Consider the following 21,164-nt stretch of genomic DNA (forward strand, 5'->3'; position numbering starts at 1 on the left):
CTTTATAGTTGGGTGGTGTGGTAATACATGAGTCAGCAAGAATGGTTACACAATGGCTAGGGTTTACAAGGAAATGTCCATGCAGAACATTGGCTAACTTGATTTGGTATACGTGGGCCTCAGGAAATATAGTGGGGAGAACACAAAAGACAACGAGACACCTGAGGCAGGGATGATTTGTCCCAGACTTTCTGCTGTTTTGGGCTCGCACCGAGCAGGTGCATATCTTGAGGCTCACAAGCCTGCAGTAAGGGAGACCACGAGAGCCGAGACACCTGGAGCAGGGTCTTCGTGTCCCAGACTTTCTGCTGTTTTTCACAGGCATCAGGGCTAGCACCGAGAAGGAGCATATTCTAAGGCTCTCAAGCCTGCAGGGTGGGATACCACGAGATACAGCAAGACATCTGGGGTAGGGACTACATGTCCCAGACTTTCTGCTGTTTGGCCCAGGAGGCGGGGCTAGCACTGAGCAGGTGCATATGATGACGCTCGCAAGCCTGCAGCACGGGAGACCACAAGAGACGAGTCACCTGGGGCAGGAACTATGTGTCCAAGACTTTCTGCAGTTTGGCTCAGGAGGCAGAGCTAGCACTTAGTAGATGCATATACCGAGGCTCACAAGCCTGCATCTCAGTAGACCACGAGAGACAACGAGACACATGGGGCAGGGACTTTGCGTCCCAGACTTTCTGCTGCTTGGCCCAGGTGGGTGGGCTAGTACCGAGCTGGTGCATACCTTGAGGTTTGCAATCTCACACCGCAGGACATGCACAGGACATGCCCAGACACATGCCCAAGCAAAGACCTGGCCAAGAGCAGGCCCATCTTCACCCATAATCACTGGCAGAGGGTGGGCTGGGCCACCCCCTTGTTTCTTCTCCTTTGCTATAGACAGGTATTTTTTGTTCTTTGCTCTGAGTAATATATTTTTGCAATATTTCTTGCTCACAGTATGGGGAAGTGAAAGGCCATACCTGCACAGCCCCTGACCCTTTCTGCCCCCTCAAGAGCTCCAACTATTGATATGTTCCTGGAGTGGAAGTCATTTCCAAAGAAAAATAACTTGCGGAGCGTCATCTCGTCTTGACTGAAGAAAGTTTAATTCTCTAGTCCCTGGCGTCACCACAGATAGATTCTTCCCCCCCTCTCTCTGCATGCTGACTGAATTAGTCTAGCCATTGTGCCCCCCCCCCCGGCAGAACTATCGTCAACCTGATAAATTGTATTTAGTCTGTGAAACTCTATAGGATACTTTACACTCTTCAGGGGCGAGCCCGGTGGCAAAGCGACGAAAGAGGACAGTCAAACTGAGAGAAAAATAACTATGGTCAATTCAGTGTCACAGACTTGTGGGTCTCAGTAGCTGCACCATAGACATGTACAATCTTGTCGATTTATTCAGTGCAACCTTAATGTCCTCTTGAATTATAAATTCAATTCTACTCATTCTAGAGTGACTGCTATTGAAATTAGCTTAGTAACTTACTTGGAAATAAGGCTATGTGGTCTGTTGATTTGTCAACCCTGCTCAGGGAGTGGCATGAGTACATGTCAATTTGGCACCCTCAACCTTAATGTTGTAAATACTATGTGGGAGATTGCACTTCAACTGTCAAAACTCCTCCCCCTGTAGTCCCAAATGTTTGTCACTGTAAATGTGGGACAGCTGCTTGTCCTAAGAAGGGTGCCTCTCTGGTTCATGAACAATCATAAGAACCGGCGGCTAGGGTATGTCTAACCCGAGACAAGAGTGAATTTACACTGCATCTGCCCCCTGCATCATGTCCATGTGTGGTTGTTCTGGCCAGTGACCCTTCTGGGTCTGTCGAGAGAACTAAGCTTAGCTGCTACAACAGTTTTACTACTTGTTTTTATAGTGATATCTTAATGGCACACAGAGTTAGATGGGTGAGCTCCTGACCAAAATGTTTTGAAGATGATTCTGTTTTCGTAAATTTTATATGCCAAATGTTGTGGTCGGCTTGAGTCGGCAGACTATTTCGGGCTTGATTAAGTCACAAGTGATTAAACTCTTGCCATGAGACTTCTTTTACACTAATTTGAATCCTGTGTTGGCTGGTCACTATGCCCCAACCAGTTCACTGCAATGTTTGGGGGTTGAGTTGCTTTCAGTGGCTGCGGTGAACTGACTTGAGGAGCTGGTACTTGGTGAGGACAAGTTCAAAGTGTCCTGGCAAAACCGGGGATGTTCCTTAGTGTGCTGGGTAATGTAAATAAACAGTAACACCAGGTGCTCAAGGACAAGACTTGGCCACCCAACAACCCTACTGTGACCCAAAAGGGTCACAAGAATAAGCAATAATAGTCCTGAGCACTCAAAGTATTTCAGAAAATCTAAATTAATTGCTTGTATTTTCCGTGTTCTCTTATTTGTTCCACAAATATTTCAATCCATTCATACTTCTTAAGTCCAATCACAATCAATTAATTCTCCACAGAAATCAAAAAGAAAGGGTATAATAATTTTCCCTTAACTGACAGCCAACACATGTTTAGTCATAATGGCCTATTAGCCTCAGACTTCCTCAGGGCTCCAAACAAATAAGTGAAAGCCAGTTACTGACTATATCACTTCCATTCAGTACTTAGACCAATACCATATGTGTGCAAAAGCATGATCACCGTACAGTAGTATAGTACTCGATACTGACCTTTTGGGATTGATGTGCCAATAATTAAGAGCAGGTCGTTGCCGGCATTTCTCTATGCTGATAATGCTGTCCTGTTAGCTAGGACTCCCAATGGCCTATAAGTCCTTGTTGAAGGTTTTGTGGGCTTTATGGAAACCTTAATTTGGAAACCAATAGGTCCAAAATATTTGTCATGGCTTGCAGCCTAAAATATCTGAAAACCTGAACCATTCCCATCAAGGGGAAGTGCCTAGAGAGAGCGTGCTCTTTTCACTATCTGGGTGTCACTTTTGAGCAAAACAACTCCTTCAGTAGGTGCCTGACGAACAGGAATGTCACGTTTTCATGGACAACTGGTACCATTTTTAGTGTTTCAGCTTGTATAGGAAATAAGCCAATCCACCTGCCGGTAGAGATCTACAAACACAGATGTATTCCCGTTCTTATAAACAGAGCAGGAGTTTGGGGCTACTGTAACATCAAAAACTTACAGCCTGAAGAAAATACAGTGCTCAGGAGACTCCTGTGGGTCCCACCCAGTAGTCATAATTTCATGGTGCACAAAGAGCTTGGTCTGGATTATGTGGAGGACCGCAAAAAAACTGGCACCCTTGCTATTATGGTGTTCTATCTAGTTCAATGACTAGACAATTCTCAGTAGAGACATAATGAGGACTGCTTGGCATGTACTTCTGGCCCCAGAATAGCATGGCTAAAATACATCAAACAAATTTTTTTGAACTTGGGGAGATCAAATCTTTTTTTCTGACCTAAGCTCCATCAGAAAAGGAGGACAAGTCATGGGTTAAGGAAAAAATCCTTCCTGGAGAGCAGGGCAAGGGACAGAGATCTGTCTGTGTCTCTCTTGGCTACTATTAAGGACCATTTGATGACCCAAACCTGTCCTAGGATGGAGCCATACCTGGAATGGGTTAGCCATGCCTGAGCAAGATCACTCCCTACCAGGTTTTGTTTGGTTCAATTAGATGGAAATTATGCTTCCCCTTGGTCAATATGATGACATGTTGCTGTCCATGTGATGAAAATGTGGGCCAAACCCTGCTCCATTTTGTATTTTCATAACTTTTATAAAGATCTGACTAAAGGTTCATTGCTTCCAATCATTCAGAAGGCAGAGATTAAAAAATGCAAAGTGGCACTGATTCATTTGCAGTCATTAGGGGCTAAGGAAATATGTTTTAGGGTTGGTCTATTTTTAAAATCTGCAATTAGACTTAAAAATTCTATGCTGTTTTAACTTTGTGGCTGATGTTTATGCTTTTTTCATTTTTGTTTTACAATTTTATGCACACCTGTGGTCAAAATCTTTAGTATCTTTTCTTGACTCGCAGGGGCCCGAGGCAATATTTCTCTCCAAGACATTTCTGAGTGTCTTTTTAATTATGATTGCTTAATGGCACTTCCTATGTTGTGCTGTATTCATTTGTTTTTTAACACTACTGATTTTATTATCTGTACTTTTGTGGTCGTTTTAGACTGAATAAGGAATAATTGATTGATAGATCGATAATGGGGATAAACAACGATAAGGGAGATTTGGTGTATAGCACTGATAAGAAACTGCATGAATTCAAAAATTTATATTCTGATCTTTACCGTCCCTACAAAATTGCAACTGAAAATGACTGACATATTAAGTTACTTTCATCCATCTGCAGTTTAGATCTCACTAGTAAACCCACCTGCAAAAGCAATCAATGGATCCACTCTCATTATGGTAGCTTAGGGCCTGATTCACAAAGGTAAACTTAGACGTGTGGGATCCTCGCCCCAAGTGCAGACCTAAAGATAGTACTCGTAAAGGACCTTTGTGAATTCCCAAAGTCGTAGACTTAGACTTTTGGTCTAAAGTTAGAATAACAGTGTAAGTTTACTTTTGTAAATCAGGCCTATAGTTTTTTAGGATAATGGTCTAACCAATGGTCCATCCAACAACTGCAGGGAAATGGATCCTGGGGGAACTGGCAGGGGTAGAATTTAAAGGGCATTGAGGAGCCCCAGAAGCTGTAACTGCCATTTCAGACAACATTAGATTAGAAAATTCTGAAATCAGCACAACCGGGCCACGCAATGGAAGCATCCCGGGAGACTAAACAATAGTTGGGTGAATCCAAGTGTTTCGCTGTGCCAGATGGACAATGGGTACAGAGACCCAAGAAAGTCTAACTGACTCTTCCTCACCAGGAGAGATTGGTTGGGGGCTCAGGATGGAATTCACATCTTCCACTAAAAAATAGCTCATCACAGACGCATGCTTTCAGTTTGCCCAATGCTGAGCTGAAAGAGATGGAAGTATGCATGCATAGAGGTGTTGCAGTATAGAGAAGTTGTCTGCCAATCTTGACAACAGGTTCAACCACCAATCCAATAAAAGGACTATTTACATATGGAATGTTTATGAACAGCTGCTGCACACAAATTTGTTAAAGGACAACATACATTTCCTGGATTCTATTAGGGGCTTAAATCTTTTAAAAAAGAATCACCAACCTCTTTTGAAACCTGTTGCCTGAGGTAAAGCCCATCATAAATATCACCTTGAAGGTAGACATTTGAAAACATACTGATCAATCTGCCCCCAAACAAGTATGCAGGGTACCCTTAAAGCCAAATTCAATATATGAGCAGAAAATAGGTGTTTCCAGACTTCCTTAATCTGAGGGATTACTGAACAGATAGAGGTGGCACACAAACTTGTATCTATAATGGCATTATGTGATTGGTTTATGCAGTGCTGCAATATGAGATTAGTTTTACATGAGTGGGCACATAGAAATCCCCATTGCTATAATAAAAACATTTTTTATTTAAAACCATGAAGAGTTTGCCTAGAGAACATTTGACCTCATCCAAACCATAATAAGAAAGCTCAACATTTTCACACAAAAGGTTATCAGGAGCCAGACAAAGGGATTATGAAAAGCTGTTTGGGGAAAAACAATTTTGTCCTTGGAATGGTATAGTAGATGTCGAAAAACTGCAACCTTGATTGGAAGATAGAACTAAATGCATCTTATGTAAACAACAGCCTAACAGACCATACCCAGGCCAGGCTAAAACAATTATTCTGAACACTCTGCTTACTAGAAGAACAGGATAGGAGATGGTGAAGAGCTGCGAGTCAGTCCTATGCCATTCTATCTAAAGTCCCAGTTAGTGGTCTAACTGCACCCTGGAATAGCAAATACAGCTGATTCTGTCCTGGGGTCTTCTAGAAGAAAAAACAACTGCTGTTGTCTCGTGGTCTCTTAGAAGTTGTTTATCTCTTTTTGTCTTTTTATTCGTGAGAGTCACCTGGCCTAGAGCCTTGATATGATACTCTATAGCCAGGTAAAGTTCATCTGTATTGTATCCATTGCCCATATTAACGTTGCCTCCTTGCCAATAAGCAGAGCTATGAGTTTTCCCAGCATTTAATTTGAGCAGGCAGCGACTAACAATTTAAAGAATTAAAACAATTATAATGGTCACATGAGGTACTTGTGGTTATCCCAGAACGAGAGGAGACAGAAGGTTCACTAAGGGGACACCAGCTTCTAATGCTCAGGCATATTTGCTATTCCTAACGTGAGTATGAGTTCTCCCTCCTGGCATGAGAAGACACTAAGAGCAGAATCCTGTGTTGCTGATAGGGTAAAGGGAGTCAATGCCACCACACATACAGACCCACACATGCATATTATATTACAAAAGCTAATGTTACCAAGGATCATCTGCCTTTGAGGGATTCTTGACGTTTTCTTCGGGATAGAATTGCTGGACAATGATATCACGTTGATTTTGTTTTGTTTGTTCTGCTGCAGTCGTACACTTAAGAGTTCCATCAGTACATTGTAGTTATGAGGAGAATTAAAAGGAGTAGTAAGAGACTCCTTTACAGGCCCACGACCACTAGATGGCTGCGAAACGACATCCAAGATAAACTCCGGAGAAGTCTCACTCAGAGATTCATTCTCCAAGAAATGCTGAAGCTGCACAAGAGGCCTAATGTAGGATCTATGTGGAAGGAAGCCGTCAGGTCCACTATGCTTCAAAGGTGAAATAGCATGTTCTCTCTGAGTTCGGTCTGGCAGGATATTGGTATATTTAGGATACACATATCTTTGCCCCTTGGATCCGTAATAAAATGGATCAACCTCAAAAGCGGTCACTTGGCTTGTAGCTGGAGTAGGTGCACGATGTTCAGAAGTTTGATCTGAAAAAGATAAAAAAGGAAATGCATTGGAAAACATTACAGAAACATGTTCTAGAACAACAGCATTAACCTTTTCATTCAAAATGTAAAACATGTTAGTAAACTGTAGATTCCAACTAAGATCATAAGTTTGCATTTTTAAATTGGCATTATAGGCCCAATTCCCAAACCTTTATGACTAAAGTGGCATGCTCCTACAGTGTAATTAATATCCATGACTGATTCGCAAAACACTTCTGTGAATAGCTGTGTCTTCATCTAGATTTGCACACGAATTTCAAGAAGACATGCATAATATTTCACTGTACTTTTACACTTATTGTGATTTCCCTGTTAGTAATCATGGTCGACTGATGGTTATTAATGAGTGAGTAGGACATAGCCGTAGCATAAAACATAACTGCTCAAAGAAAATGCTTTACAAATTTAGACCTTATGATTTATATCATATGGACTGTGAGAAATCTGTTTTGGATGTTATATACCAAGTAGAAATTATTATGCCCCGGTTGTGTCAAAAGGGGCCTTTGATCACCAGTGCCTTAGGCCATTAGTGTGGCTTGGACTACTGAACCAGTTCTGGGTGTCCACATAAAGTGGTGGTGGCAACATATTGTGTGATGTGACTCTCGAGCGTGACCAAACCTTTTCTTCTGTGTCAAGGAGAGGCAAGCCCACCTGCTCCTCTTGTGTAAAGTTCTGCTGTTATGTGAATCTCAGAACCTTGTGATAGTATTCCATGTGTTCAAGTGTATGTGTGGTGAGCGTACAGCATATGTGTGGTAGTGAAACCCTCATGTTGTGTGAGTTTGAGTACTGCAGTCAGTTGGATCCATTCTGGATGAACATGGTTTAACATTGCACAAGATGTAGGTTGAGGACAGCTTCCCAAGACAATTAAAGTGTATTGTTTGCATTCCTGTGGCTGAATTGAGTAAGGATAAACAGGGACTTCTCACATAAGTTCAATCAGGACCTTATTAGCAGATGGCTGCTGATTAGCTCTTGCTGACCACTGCCATTTGGTAGATGGTAGCGATGAGCATTGGGAAAGCTGTTTCTGTTGTAAAAGGGGTGGGCGTTTCTAATCAGAGCCTGCCAGCTTCAGGAAAGCTGATGACATGCAGGTGCAGCGATCTCAAACTTCATTGTGCCCCTCTTTCGGATACTCCTTTTTGCTGTCAGAGCCATTACTTTGCACAAATGCTCTATCTGAGAAGCAGCTAGAAAATTACATTTGAAAGTGTACTAGCTGAAATCCAGTGTGACAGGTAGACACAGTAGATCCACACTCCATCTGAAAACCCACCAACTTGGTTTCAGTTCCAAGTTCTTCACGACAAAGTGAGTGTTCTATGGAGTACTCACAGGACTGCTGTGTGACCAGGGCTGGTATCTGCATGACAGCTGGTCTTACAGAAGTGAGGGGATATCACCTGAACTATGCACAACTTACTAAAGAATTTGATAGTCTGAATAGCACTTAGAAGCCCTTCTCTCTGTTCAGAGAGAGAAATACAGTGCCTGACCACCAGGCAGAAACACTGTCCATGAACAGAAGACAGCTGAGTTCCTGGCAGGAGGAGCACACAGAAGTTGCCAACTGCCCTTGGGAGTGAAGTCAGAGGCCACTCCAATGGCAACCCTTGCAGTAGACTGCGTAGAGAACTCAAGTCATTAAATCATCCTGTACTGTTCAGTACCCCCGTGGTACACCGAAAGCTTGGTGCTGAGGCTACATTACCACTCAGTGAATCCTGAGGAGGAGATGACATCACCGCTGAAGTGGGAGCTGGTCCCTCCTAACAGCTACATCTGCCTGAACAAGCAGAACACCTATGTTAAACCACCCTGGAGGACACAACTGCACAATGAGCACCCATTATATCTTGGCCTGGAGACTGCATCTTCCAGGACAGGTACCGCCTAGCAGTCCTGCCACTCCCCTCCTTCACAGTGGCTTGAGTCTCAAGTGAAACTACCCCTTTGGTCCTGTGTCAACAAAGCTGTTGCACAGGCCTGAGGACGCCCACCAGCAGGCTGCAACCAAATAAGTAGGTAATGAGGCCTCACACAAGAAAATAAAGCAGGCTTCCAGACCACATTCTGCAGCAAGAACACTGACTGTTGCTTGAACAATCCTTTTAATTTGGGTACAAAACCTTGACCTGTACTGTGAACCGCTCAGAGTGAGGGGAGACCTATTGAACTGCACATGTACCTGATCCTTAGCTTATAATTAGAATCAATGCTCTAGAGACAGTACCATATAGATGGAGCAGGAAGAGGGTGCTTCAGCAGGCACATCTCTTTACTAGGCCTCATCGTTTCAATTACAATATTGGATCTGAACCCTTATTGAATTTAAGCTGCATTACATTTTGCTGTGATAACATACTTTTTTTACAAAGATAAGTACTGGGCTAGAAAACAACATTACTGTGTCCGTTGGTTGACTATTGAGTTTTAAGCTCCTGCATCCTTTGAGCCTTTGCCTGCTTGAGTTAAGAGTCAAGCGAGGATAGTTAGTACTTAGCCCAGTTTGCAGAGCTGCAGTTGAATGGACCCCAAGACACCTGTGCCAAATATCCTCAACCATAATGTTGGGGCTAGCAGCTCTTTCTGTGGCCCCCAAACATGGTTTGATCACTGGCAGCAAGGAGTGTGAGACCCACACATGTCTGTTTCAACTATCTTGAAAAGAACAATAATTCCAGCTTTTACACAGCTTTACTTGCACAGTAAAATGGCAGATACAGGATGGGTGGGAATAGCCCTTAACAATATCTCCTTAGATCAGATAAGCAATCAGTGTTTGGAGAGAACATGGAAGGCTGCCAGGAACATGGCTAGAGAAAGCCTTACAGATTTTGTAAAGGACAAGTTAACAAACCTTGGCCAGTAGGGGAAGAAACAGTGAATGTCTCTGGAGAGGGTACCATGATAGGAACTCAGGGAGTGCTGTAGTGCCGAGCTCTCAGACCCCTCGTAAAGGATTGTCCGAGACACACCCCAAGTGTGTCTCCACATTTGCTTTCATTGGTTTCCCAGAGGCATCCCCCAGCCCAATTTCAAGTGCACCCCTGTCACCAGCTCCAGGAGTAATTCCCTTGTGGGGTTAAATCTGACGAGACCCTGAACCTAGAGGTAGCTCCCCAAAAAGCTAAGGCTGAGGAAGAGGAGAAGGCTAGGGAGTTCACAAGGCAAAATTGAGATCAACTTGCAAGGAACCATGGGAAAGACGGAAGGTGAGGTACTTAGAATAGGCACAAGAAGAAACAAACAGGAAGGGACATACAGATGAGGGAAAGGTAAATATAAAAGGGAAAGAAAAGGCAGGAAAAAGAGAAATAAAGACAATTAAAAAGAGAAAGGAAAGACTTAGAGAAATAAAAGCTTATAATGGCATCAAAGACAGCTACATATGGGAGAGGATTTTCCACCTTGACTCCTGCCAAGGTTCCACAACAGAACATTCACATGTATGAGGAAATCAATAATATTTTGGAATTGTTTGTGATTTTAGCTTGAGATCACTTGTAGAACACAGGCTTTAAATGACGTGTCTAAGGCAGCCACTTTAATTAGCCTCTTGCCCAAAGAAGAACATCAGTCGTTAAGAGAATGCCTGTAGCTGATTGGATGAACCCTGAGCAAACGAAGGAAGTACTGCTCAAACTGTTTGGGCTGATGCCAGCCCAGTACTTTCAGAGATTCAAAGTAAGCAAGTTAGCCAATGGTGTTCAGTTTAAAACAAGGATGCGTGATGTGCTCCTTGACTGAAATGAGTGGGCGACAGAGATGGAGGACAATGAAAATGTCACTTACCCAGTGTACATCTGTTCGTGGCATCAGTCGCTGTAGATTCGCATGTTTTGCATAGCTCGCCATCTGGTGTTGGGCCGGAGTGTTACAAATTGTTTTTCTTCGAAGAAGTCTTTCGAGTCACGGGACCGAGTGACTCCTCCTTTTTTCTCCATTGCGCATGGGCGTCGACTCCATCTTCGATTGTTTTTCCCCGCAGAGGGTGAGGTAGGAGTTGAATTGTAGTAATAGTGCCCATGCAATGGAGTGACTAAGTATGTACCTATTTAAGGTTGAGATGATACATATACAAATAGTTGAAGGTAACTTCCAAACTGCTACAGGCTCCCGGGGAGGCGGGTGGGCACATGAGAATCTACAGCGACTGATGCCACGAACAGATGTACACTGGGTAAGTGACATTTTCAGTTCGATGGCATCTGTCGCTGTAGATACGCATGTTTTGCATAGACTAGTAAGCAGTTATCTCCCCAAAAGCGGTGGCTCAGCCTGTAGGAGTGGAAGTAGTTTGAAACAATGTTCTTAATACGGCTTGACCTACTGTGGCTTGTTGTGCGGATAACACGTCTACACAGTAGTGCTTGGTGAATGTGTGAGGCGTAGACCATGTGGCTGCCTTACATATTTCTTGCATTGGGATGTTTCCTAGAAAGGCCATGGTAGCACCTTTCTTTCTGGTTGAGTGTGCCCTTGGTGTAATGGGCAGCTGTCGTTTAGCCTTAAGGTAGCAGATTTGGATGCATTTAACTATCCATCTGGCTATACCTTGTTTTGATATTGGGTTTCCTGCATGAGGTTTTTGAAATGCAATAAATAGTTGTTTAGTCTTTCTGATGTTCTTTGTTCTGTCAATGTAATACATTAATGCTCTTTTGACATTTAATGTATGTAGTGCCCTTTCAGCTACGGTATCTGGTTGTGGAAAGAACACTGGAAGTTCCACTGTTTGATTTAGATGGAACGGTGAAATAACCTTTGGCAAAAATTTAGGATTAGTCCTTAGGACGACCTTATTCTTGTGTAGTTGTATAAAAGGTTCTTGTATTGTAAACGCCTGAATCTCGCTTACTCTTCTTAGGGAAGTAATGGCGATGAGAAATGCAACCTTCCAGGTTAGGAACTGTATTTCGCAGGAGTGCATGGGTTCAAAAGGTGGACCCATAAGTCTAGTTAGGACAACATTTAGGTTCCATGAAGGAACAGGTGGTGTTCTTGGTGGTATAATTCTCCTAAGGCCCTCCATGAATGCTTTAATGACTGGTATCTTATATAGGGAAGTTGAATAGGTAGTCTGCAGGTATGCAGATATTGCTGCAAGGTGTATTTTAATGGAAGAGAAAGCCAGGTTAGATTTTTGTAAGTGAAGCAAGTAACCCACTACATGTTCTGGAGTTGTGTGTAATGGTTGTATTTGATTAATATGGCAGTAGCAAACAAACCTCTTCCATTTACTTGCATAGCAGTGCCTGGTGGATGGCCTTCTGGCTTGCTTTATGACTTCCATACATTCTTGGGTAAGTTGTAAGTGCCCGAATTCTAGGATTTCAGGAGCCAGATTGCTAGATTCAGCGATGCTGGATCTGGGTGTCTGATCTTTTGGTTGTGTTGTGTCAACAGATCTGGCCTGTTGGGCAATTTGATGTAGGGTACTACTGATAGGTCTAGCAGCGTTGTGTACCAGGGTTGCCTTGCCCAAGTTGGTGCTATTAATATGAGTTTGAGTTTGTTTTGACTGAGTTTGTTTACCAGGTAAGGAAGGAGAGGGAGAGGAGGAAAAGCGTAAGCAAATATCCCTGACCAGTTCATCCATAGGGCATTGCCTTGGGACTGTTTGTGTGGGTATCTGGATGCGAACTTTTGGCATTTTGCGTTCTCCTTCGTCGCAAACAAGTCTATTTGAGGTGTTCCCCAGAGTTTGAAATAGGTGTTCAGAATTTGGGGGTGAATTTCCCATTCGTGGACCTGTTGGTGATCTCGAGAGAGATTGTCTGCGAGTTGATTTTGGATCCCTGGTATAAATTGTGCTATTAGGCGAATTTGGTTGTGAATTGCCCAACGCCAAATTTTTTGTGCTAGCAGGCTTAACTGCGTGGAGTGCGTCCCCCCTTGCTTGTTTAGATAATACATTGTTGTCATGTTGTCTGTCTTGACGAGAATGTATTTGTGAACTATTATTGGTTGGAAAGCTTTTAGTGCTTGAAAAACTGCTAGAAGTTCTAGGTGATTTATATGCAGTTTTGTTTGATGTACGTTCCATTGTCCTTGTATGCTGTGTTGATCGAGGTGTGCTCCCCACCCTGTCATGGAAGCATCTGTTGTTATTACGTATTGTGGCACTGGGTCTTGGAAAGGCCGCCCTTTGTTTAAATTTATGTTGTTCCACCACAGAAGCGAGAGGTAAGTTTGGCGGTCTATTAACACCAGATCTAGAAGATGACCCTGTGCTTGAGACCACTGTGATGCTAGGCACTGTTGTAAGGGCCTCATGTGCAGTCTTGCGTTTGGGACAATGGCTATGCATGAAGACATCATGCCTAGGAGTTGTAATATCATCTTTGCTTGTATCTTTTGTGTTGGATACATGCGTTGTATGATGGTGTTGAAATTTTAAATTCTTTGGGGACTTGGAGTGGCTACTCCTTTTGTTGTGTCTATTATGGCTCCTAGGTATTGTTGTACCTTGCACGGCAGAATGTTGGATTTCGTGAAGTTGACGGTGAACCCTAGTTTGAAGAGGGTTTGTATGATCTGATTTGTTTGAATTGAGCACTCTATTAACGAATGGGCCTTGATTAGCCAGTCGTCTAGATATGGGAACACATGTATTTGCTGCCTTCTGATGTGTGCAGCGACTACCGCTAGACATTTGGTAAAGACTCTTGGTGCGGTTGTTAATCCGAAAGGCAGTACCTTGAATTGGTAATGTATTCCTTTGAATACAAACCTTAGGTATTTCCTGTGCGATGGATGTATTGGTATATGGAAATACGCGTCCTTGAGGTCTAAAGTTGTCATGTAGTCGTGTAGTTTTAGCAATGGTAATACTTCTTGTAGTGTGACCATGTGAAAGTGGTCTGATTTGATGAATGTGTTCACTATTCTGAGGTCTAGGATTGGTCTCAGCGTTTTGTCCTTCTTTGGTATCAGAAAGTACAGTGAGTAAACTCCTGTGTTTATTTGTGTGTTTGGCACTAATTCGATTGCATTCTTTTGCAATAGTGCCTGCACTTCTATCTCCAGGAGATTGGAATGATGTTTTGTCAAATTTTGTGCTTTTGGTGGTATGTTTGGAGGGAATTGTAGAAATTCTATGCAATAACCATGTTGGATAATTGCTAGAACCCAAGTGTCTGTAGTGATTTCCTCCCATGCTTTGTAATAATGACTTATTCTTCCCCCCACTGGTGTTGTGTGGAGGGGGTGAGTGACATGTGAGTCACTGCTTAGTAGTAGGGGTTTTGGGGCTTTGAAATTTTCCTCTATTCCTAGGGAATTGCCCTCCTCTATATTGTCCCCGAAAACCTCCTCTGTACTGTCCCTGGTAACTGGACGGTGTTGCCTGTGAGGTGCTGGCTTGTGTGCTCTGACCCCGAAACCCCCCTCTAAAGGGTGTTTTACGGAATGTGCTGTAATTCCCTCTGCTCTGCGGGGAGTAGAGTGCGCCCATGGCTTTAGCAGTGTCCGTGTCTTTTTTGAGTTTCTCAATCGCTGTGTCCACTTCTGGACCGAACAGTTCTTTTTCGTTAAAAGGCATATTGAGAACTGCTTGCTGAATCTCTGGTTTAAATCCAGACGTTCGGAGCCATGCATGCCTTCTGATAGTTACAGATGTATTAATTGTCCGTGCAGCTGTATCTGCAGCGTCCATGGAGGAGCGGATTTGGTTGTTGGAAATGGTCTGTCCCTCCTCAACCACTTGTTTTGCCCTATTTTGTAGGTCCTTGGGCAGATGGTCAATGAGATGTTGCATCTCATCCCAATGGGCTCTGTCATAGCGCGCAAGTAGTGCCTGGGAGTTAGCGATGCGCCACTGGTTTGCAGCTTGTGCTGCGACTCTCTTACCAGCTGCATCGAACTTGCGGCTTTCTTTATCTGGGGGTGGTGCATCTCCAGATGTGTGGGAGTTGGCCCTTTTCCTAGCTGCTCCTACAACGACAGAGTCTGGTGGCAGCTGTGTAGTGATGAAAGCCGGGTCTGTAGGAGGCGCCTTATACTTTTTTTCCACTCTTGGTGTGATTGCCCTACTTTTGACCGGCTCCTTAAAGATTTCTTTTGCGTGCCGGAGCATACCAGGGAGCATAGGCAGGCTTTGGTAGGAGCTGTGGGTGGAGGAGAGTGTGTTGAATAAAAAGTCATCCTCGACCTGTTCTGAGTGGAGGCTTACATTGTGAAATTGTGCTGCTCTAGCCACCACTTGAGAATACGCAGTGCTGTCCTCTGGTGGAGATGGCTTCGTAGGGTATGCCTCCGGACTGTTATCTGACACTGGGGCGTCGTATAAGTCCCATGCGTCTTGATCTTGGTCACCCTGGCTCATGGTGGTATGAGCTGGGGAATGTGATGGAGTTTGTGCTGGTGAGACGTTAATCACAGGTGGAGGAGAGGGTGGTGGGGTAACTTTTTTCACCACTTTTGTTTGTGGTGTTTGTTCAGTTTGGAACTCCAATCTTCTCTTTCTTCTAATAGGGGGAAGGGTGCTTATTTTTCCTGTCCCCTGCTGTATGAAAATACGCTTTTGCGTATGGTCTACATCAGTTGAGTGTAGCTCTTCCTCAAACCTATGCTTTTGCATTTGGGAGGTTAGCGAGTGCTCTTCTGTATAAGAGCCTGAAACTGGGTCGGTTGCAGTTTGTTTTGGCACCGAAACCCTGTCTGCATCTTTTTTCGGCTCCGAGGTGACTTTTTTCTTTTTCGGGGCCGAAACCTCTCGGCGTCGATCTTCTTCGGTGCCGCTGTCTCGGCGTCGAGCCGTGTCTACACCGGTATCTCGGTGTCGATGCTTGTCTCCAGCACTTTCTCGGTCCCGAGAAGGCTGCGTGCCGGTGTCTCGACCGGAGTCGGACGATCTCGGCACTGTTTGGGCCTTTTTCGGTGCCGACGGTCGGTCACCGAATTTATGGGTCGAGCCATGGCCTGGTGGCAGTGGCGTCCCCTGGGCCTTGTAAATCTTCTTCTGAGTGGTTTTCGACGTCTTACTCACGGTTTGTGTATCGTCGAATCCTTCGGAGTCCGATTCTTGGATCGAAAAGGTTCCCTCCTCTTCTTGTTCCTCGAACTCCCGGTGGGCTGTCGGCGCGGACGCCATCTGAAGTCTTCTGGCTCGACGGTCTCGGAGTGTTTTTCGGGACCGGAACGCACGACAGGCCTCGCAGGTGTCTTCACTGTGCTCAGGTGACAGGCACAGGTTCCAGACCAAGTGTTGGTCTGTATAGGGGTATTTATTGTGGCATTTGGGACAGAAACGGAACGGGGTCCGTTCCATCGGCGTTCTTCTGCACGCGGTCGGGCCGACCAGGCCCCGACGGGGGATCGGAAAAATTACCCCGAAGGGCACCGGAGCTCTTCTATCTTAGACGCGGTGTTGAATCTAACTACGCCGATTCCGAACGCAACAATACCGACGAAAATCTTCCGAAATTAGCTATCTTTCCGTTCCGAAACTCGGAGCGACAGGAACACGTCCGAACCCGATGGCGGAAAAAAAACAATCGAAGATGGAGTCAACGCCCATGCGCAATGGAGACAAAAGGAGGAGTCACTCGGTCCCGTGACTCGAAAGACTTCTTCGAAGAAAAACAACTTGTAACACTCCGGCCCAACACCAGATGGCGAGCTATGCAAAACATGCGTATCTACAGCGACAGATGCCATCGAACATATGTTTATGCCCATAAACAGTTAATGGTGAAAGAGTGGCTCAAGAACAAGTTCTCTATCCCACTTAGGCAGTATGTGTCTGACTTCATAGCGGATGATCCAAGGAAACTGGCAGTGCCGGCTGAAAAGTAGTTGCTAAGATGATTAACACAGGGCTGGAGCTGCATAGCTCTAAGCCAAGACTACAACCAAACTGGAGGGTATGAGCCAGACCAATTCCCAGGGGTCCAAGTGAGGGCACCTACAAAAAGGGAACTGGGTTATAAGTCACAGAAATAAGGAAAAAAAGAGGACAGGAAAATGTTTTTGAGCCTAAGGTAATTACTTATTACAGGGCAGGGCATAACAAAAGACATATTTAGGTGAAAGGCCTATACCAACTGCCCCTTTATAGCAAGCGTGTTGACTGTTGGTAACAGGACCCAGGAGGACCCCATGGCGCTCACCTTAGTACGAATTGACATTTGGGAAAGTGGTCCAGATGCTCTTCATTCCATTATCAATATACCATGGGATTGGTGTTGGGGGTTAGTATCAACAGGAAGAAGGTTCCTTCCCATTAGAATACAGGAGCTTACAAGATTATGGTTCTGAGGAAGTATCTCAACCCTAAGAGACTGTCCCGGGTGGCAATGGCACAGACTTGGTAGCCAGTAGGGATCACATGGAGTACCCAATTGCCTAATTAATTAATTTTACTATCTTAGAAGGTGTTCATTTGAGTGTGTGAACATTGACATTGTTGGTCAATTTTGACCCTTTCAGAATCCGGCAACAATTATATCTTGGTTGTGGTGGATCATGCAGTCAAGTATCTAGAGGCACTACCTCTGAGGAGGACGACTTGAAGGAAGCAGCTAGGGTACTCCTAGAGATCTTTTAAAGGGTTGAATTTTCTGAAGCAGTCATTTCTGACAGAATAAACCTTGTCAGCTCTACCGGAAAGAGATATAGGAGCATGCAGGTTTGGACTATAACTACTTCAAGGCATACCACCCACAAACCATTGAGCTGGTTGGAAGGTCCTTAAGAGTATGATGGGAACTCTGCCAGAGAACCTCATAAGAAATTAGTATCTTCTCCTTCGTTGTCTCTTGTTTCTAGGGAGATTTGACAGAAGGGAATTGCATTCAGTCCCTTTGATTTTCTGTTTGGGCACCTCGATTGTAGCCCACTACCCTCGAGAGAAGGATAGAAAGGAACCCCAGAGTCAAATCAAAAGGATGAGGACAATTAAGCTGTACTCAGGAATTTGGCTGTTCAATACATGCATCATGTGAATTCAGGCAAGCTAAAAGCTGATGGAATGGTATGACCAGAAAACAACAATCAAGGGGTATTATGAGGCTCATTATGTTGGTGCTGAATCCCATTTGTCCAAGAGCTTTTGAGTATAATTGGTGTGGGAAATACAAGGTAGTAAAGAAGGTTTCTGAGGTGAACTACTCGGTGAGCATAGGTGTTACATGGTAGCTAAAGAGGGTGTTCCATATGAACTGGCTTAATGTAGGAGAGATGTCACAGTAAGGATAATGAGAATGTTAAAGAAGGTTGAGGAAGATAGTGAGCCACTTCCTGACCTAATGCACATTGATGTGAATGATGGTTAAGTGGATGGAGTACAACTTGCTCTTGAACGAAAGCTAGAGCTGCAAAGAGAGTGTAGAGAGGTACTGGGAGAATTTCTACATCTCGTTTCACCGTCTCCAGGATTGACACTTGTCTGTGTACATGATCTATATTATGGGTACTTGCAAGCATTACCCCAAGGGCCAAAATGTATGGTTTGTGGCATGATCGAGTGCTGCATTGATACTAGCAGTGTGAGGGTCGGGTAATGTAAGGTAGGCTTAGGAGCAACCAAGCATGTACAAGATGTGGACAGTGAGTCATTCTGAGGGTCAAATCATATCCTTCCTATGTCTTTATCACCTTAAATGGAATTGTTTGATAGAGGTGGGTGAGCCACAGAATGCTTGAACCAAGTTTGAGTCAGGTGCCTGGCTTGGCTTAGCTAGAGGTCCTCTTGGATTCTCGAACTCAAAACAAACAGACCCTTCATCTGGCTTTTGTCTGCCACCCACTCTCTAACCTCATGAGGCAAGAATTTAAAAAAAAACATTACATTTTGATGTAAAACCTGAGAGGGATATAGATACCCATAAAGTGGATGAACGTCAACATGTGAAACTAGAAAACCTGGTATCAATCCTGCTTTCCCAGTTGACCAAACTGTGTGATCCTAGACAACTGTTGTATATCACTTTGCCTCCTTTCTCTCCATTATCACATATGAGAGCAGCTTGACATACACAAGTTCAGCATGTGTGCTGTTCTGTTCAAAACCTTCTCTTGTGTTTGAATTAATAAACTATAATGTTGTTCCAAATTTAATAAAAACCTATGGCATTCAGAGAGTGCATGCAACAAATGACTTGCTTCTTGGTTCACTTATGACACTGGCGCCAGGGCAGGAGGATGGGATACGGGGCTTAGGAAGCATGAATGTTTATAAGTTTGTGTGTTGAAAACTATCACTTATAGCAAATGCCTTTCAATGTTGTGCGATAAACTAAAAGAAAAACGCTTCTTCACGTAAATGAAATACACTTTTTGAATTTTGAAGAGCATTTATCATACTTATACATGTGTGTTGAACAATGTTCCATGTTCCTAAAGATAAGTGGTGCATGACACATTCTTTGCTTCTTTTTCTTTACTTTAGTTCATCTTTGAATGATTGCCTATTTAGCAGCTTTCTGAATATTCGTGCTCAATCAAGTAAATAGCAGCCCAATGCAGCTTTTTCACCAGTCAGAAGGGCCACAAGCTGCCTCTGGCCAAACCCTGAGTATCCCTGATCAAGGTACAGAGGAGATCATACCTATAAAGCGTAAGCTTTACAAGATTTTTGGGTTTGTCCAGGATTGCATAAAGTCAGAAATTGACATTGTTTAGGATTTAGGGGATAACAGAGCATTCCTTTAGTACTTGGGTCATTCCAGTGGTACTGGTGCCCAAGCATGAATCCATAGAACAAGACTGGCACCCAATTGCCAGAGCTGAAGAATTATTTGCCATACAAAGATCCTTCAACTGATCTAAGGACAGGGTGTCAATGTCTGCTCCCACCAACATTGCATCTACCATGGTACTGTGAAGGTATTAATGTATTTAACCTGAACTTTTTGTTCAGTTCAACATAGTTAGAACTGGCACTGCAGATCTTACACTGGTTGCCGTCTACTGTCAAACCTTGTTCAGGGGGATACACGGCAAACATCTAGGCCCCAACTGTGGGGTTTGAGGTTGTTTGCCTCTATTCTCCTGGGGTCCATTGTTCTATGGCTTTGCAAATTGGGTCAAGCACACCTCTTCCCACACTTGACTCTCAGGGTAGTGAGGTTGAGCACTCACAGGCTTCTCAGGGTGAATGTAAGTGGGGTCAAGAGCTTAGAACTCAATAGCCAACCAACAAATACAATAATTCCAAGCCCAAGTATAGTGCCTATCTTTTGTAGAAAGACAAACTGCTGTAATCATATAGCAAAACTAAATACTACACAACACTATGAAAGTGTAATAGAGGGTTGTGATCATTTGAACCTAATAGTAAAGAACTACAGACCCCTTCATGCTATAGCCTCACTTATTAGTGGTGTAACTGGGTTCAATGTATTTTTCAAACGTTTGTTAAAAAGTAATTTGTAATGCAGCAGTTTTGTTTGTGTATGTCACTCTCTGTCCCCATTTGCAGGCTACCCTCAGCATTTATCAGCTCTTAGCTGCACTGCAGTTCAGGCTATATGGTGGGAGCATGATGCACTACCAACCTCTTGACACTGGTCCTTTCTTTCCAGTGATTGCAGCAGTCTTGTTAACATAAGTTTTCACAAAGCACACTCCCTGTGTAGGTCAGTACAGCCACCCCAGTCTTCGGCAGCAAAGGCGTTCTTGGCTGGCAGAAGACTGGTGATCAGCTGTAGCAGTTTCGGCCTTCTAGCCAAGTTTCATCATGATGATGTGTCTGTGGCAGCTGTGATCCCCAGGCCAATCCTGGTTTCCTGCTTTGGCAGTTGCTGGAGTTAGCTTTTTTCTCCAACAGCGGCAATACCAATATCTCAAGCTAGCTATGGAAAACTGTGAGAGAGAGGAATCATTGCTCTGGTGCAGTCACCATACAGTTCACTTGAGAACCGCGCTGGGGGGGGTCGGTGGTGGGCAGGGGGAGCGTATTGCACCATAGATTAGTCCTGTCTTGCGTTGTTCATTCCATTTGTCAGCACCTCTGGTGTTCTATATTACTGAGACATGAACAGCCTCTCTCATCTCCTCCTGCAAGGCAAGATACATGCTTTCCTTCTCTCTGCAGGCAGGTTTGTTTCTAGACTCTGTAGGCAGATTTCCACCTCTGCCAGCAGAAACTGCAGAATTCAGGTTGATGTCCCCTCAACTCTAGAAGACTGGCACTCAGGATGTCCCCAGCCCTGATTACTCAGCAGCTCTTTGAGCACTCGGCAGAGCATTACCTTCCTTACTGAAGACAAAACTGGGCCTAGAACAAATTGGGATGGTTTGTATCCCGTTTTCATGCA

The 21,164-nt window shown here is 44.0% G+C and overlaps 1 protein-coding gene across 1 annotated transcript in view; it reads right to left on the reverse strand.

The window, feature by feature from the left end:
* The window catches only part of LRRC63 (leucine rich repeat containing 63), a 358,867-nt gene that overhangs the window by 196,446 nt on the left and 141,257 nt on the right, over positions 1-21,164 (reverse strand). Inside the window, exon 5 of the mRNA XM_069205393.1 lies at positions 6,376-6,867. Coding sequence (XP_069061494.1) covers positions 6,376-6,867 — 492 coding nt within the window. The remainder of the gene's footprint in view (positions 1-6,375; positions 6,868-21,164) is intronic.

The sequence above is a fragment of the Pleurodeles waltl genome, chromosome 8, assembly GCF_031143425.1.
Source record: "Pleurodeles waltl isolate 20211129_DDA chromosome 8, aPleWal1.hap1.20221129, whole genome shotgun sequence".
NCBI lineage: Eukaryota > Metazoa > Chordata > Amphibia > Caudata > Salamandridae > Pleurodeles > Pleurodeles waltl.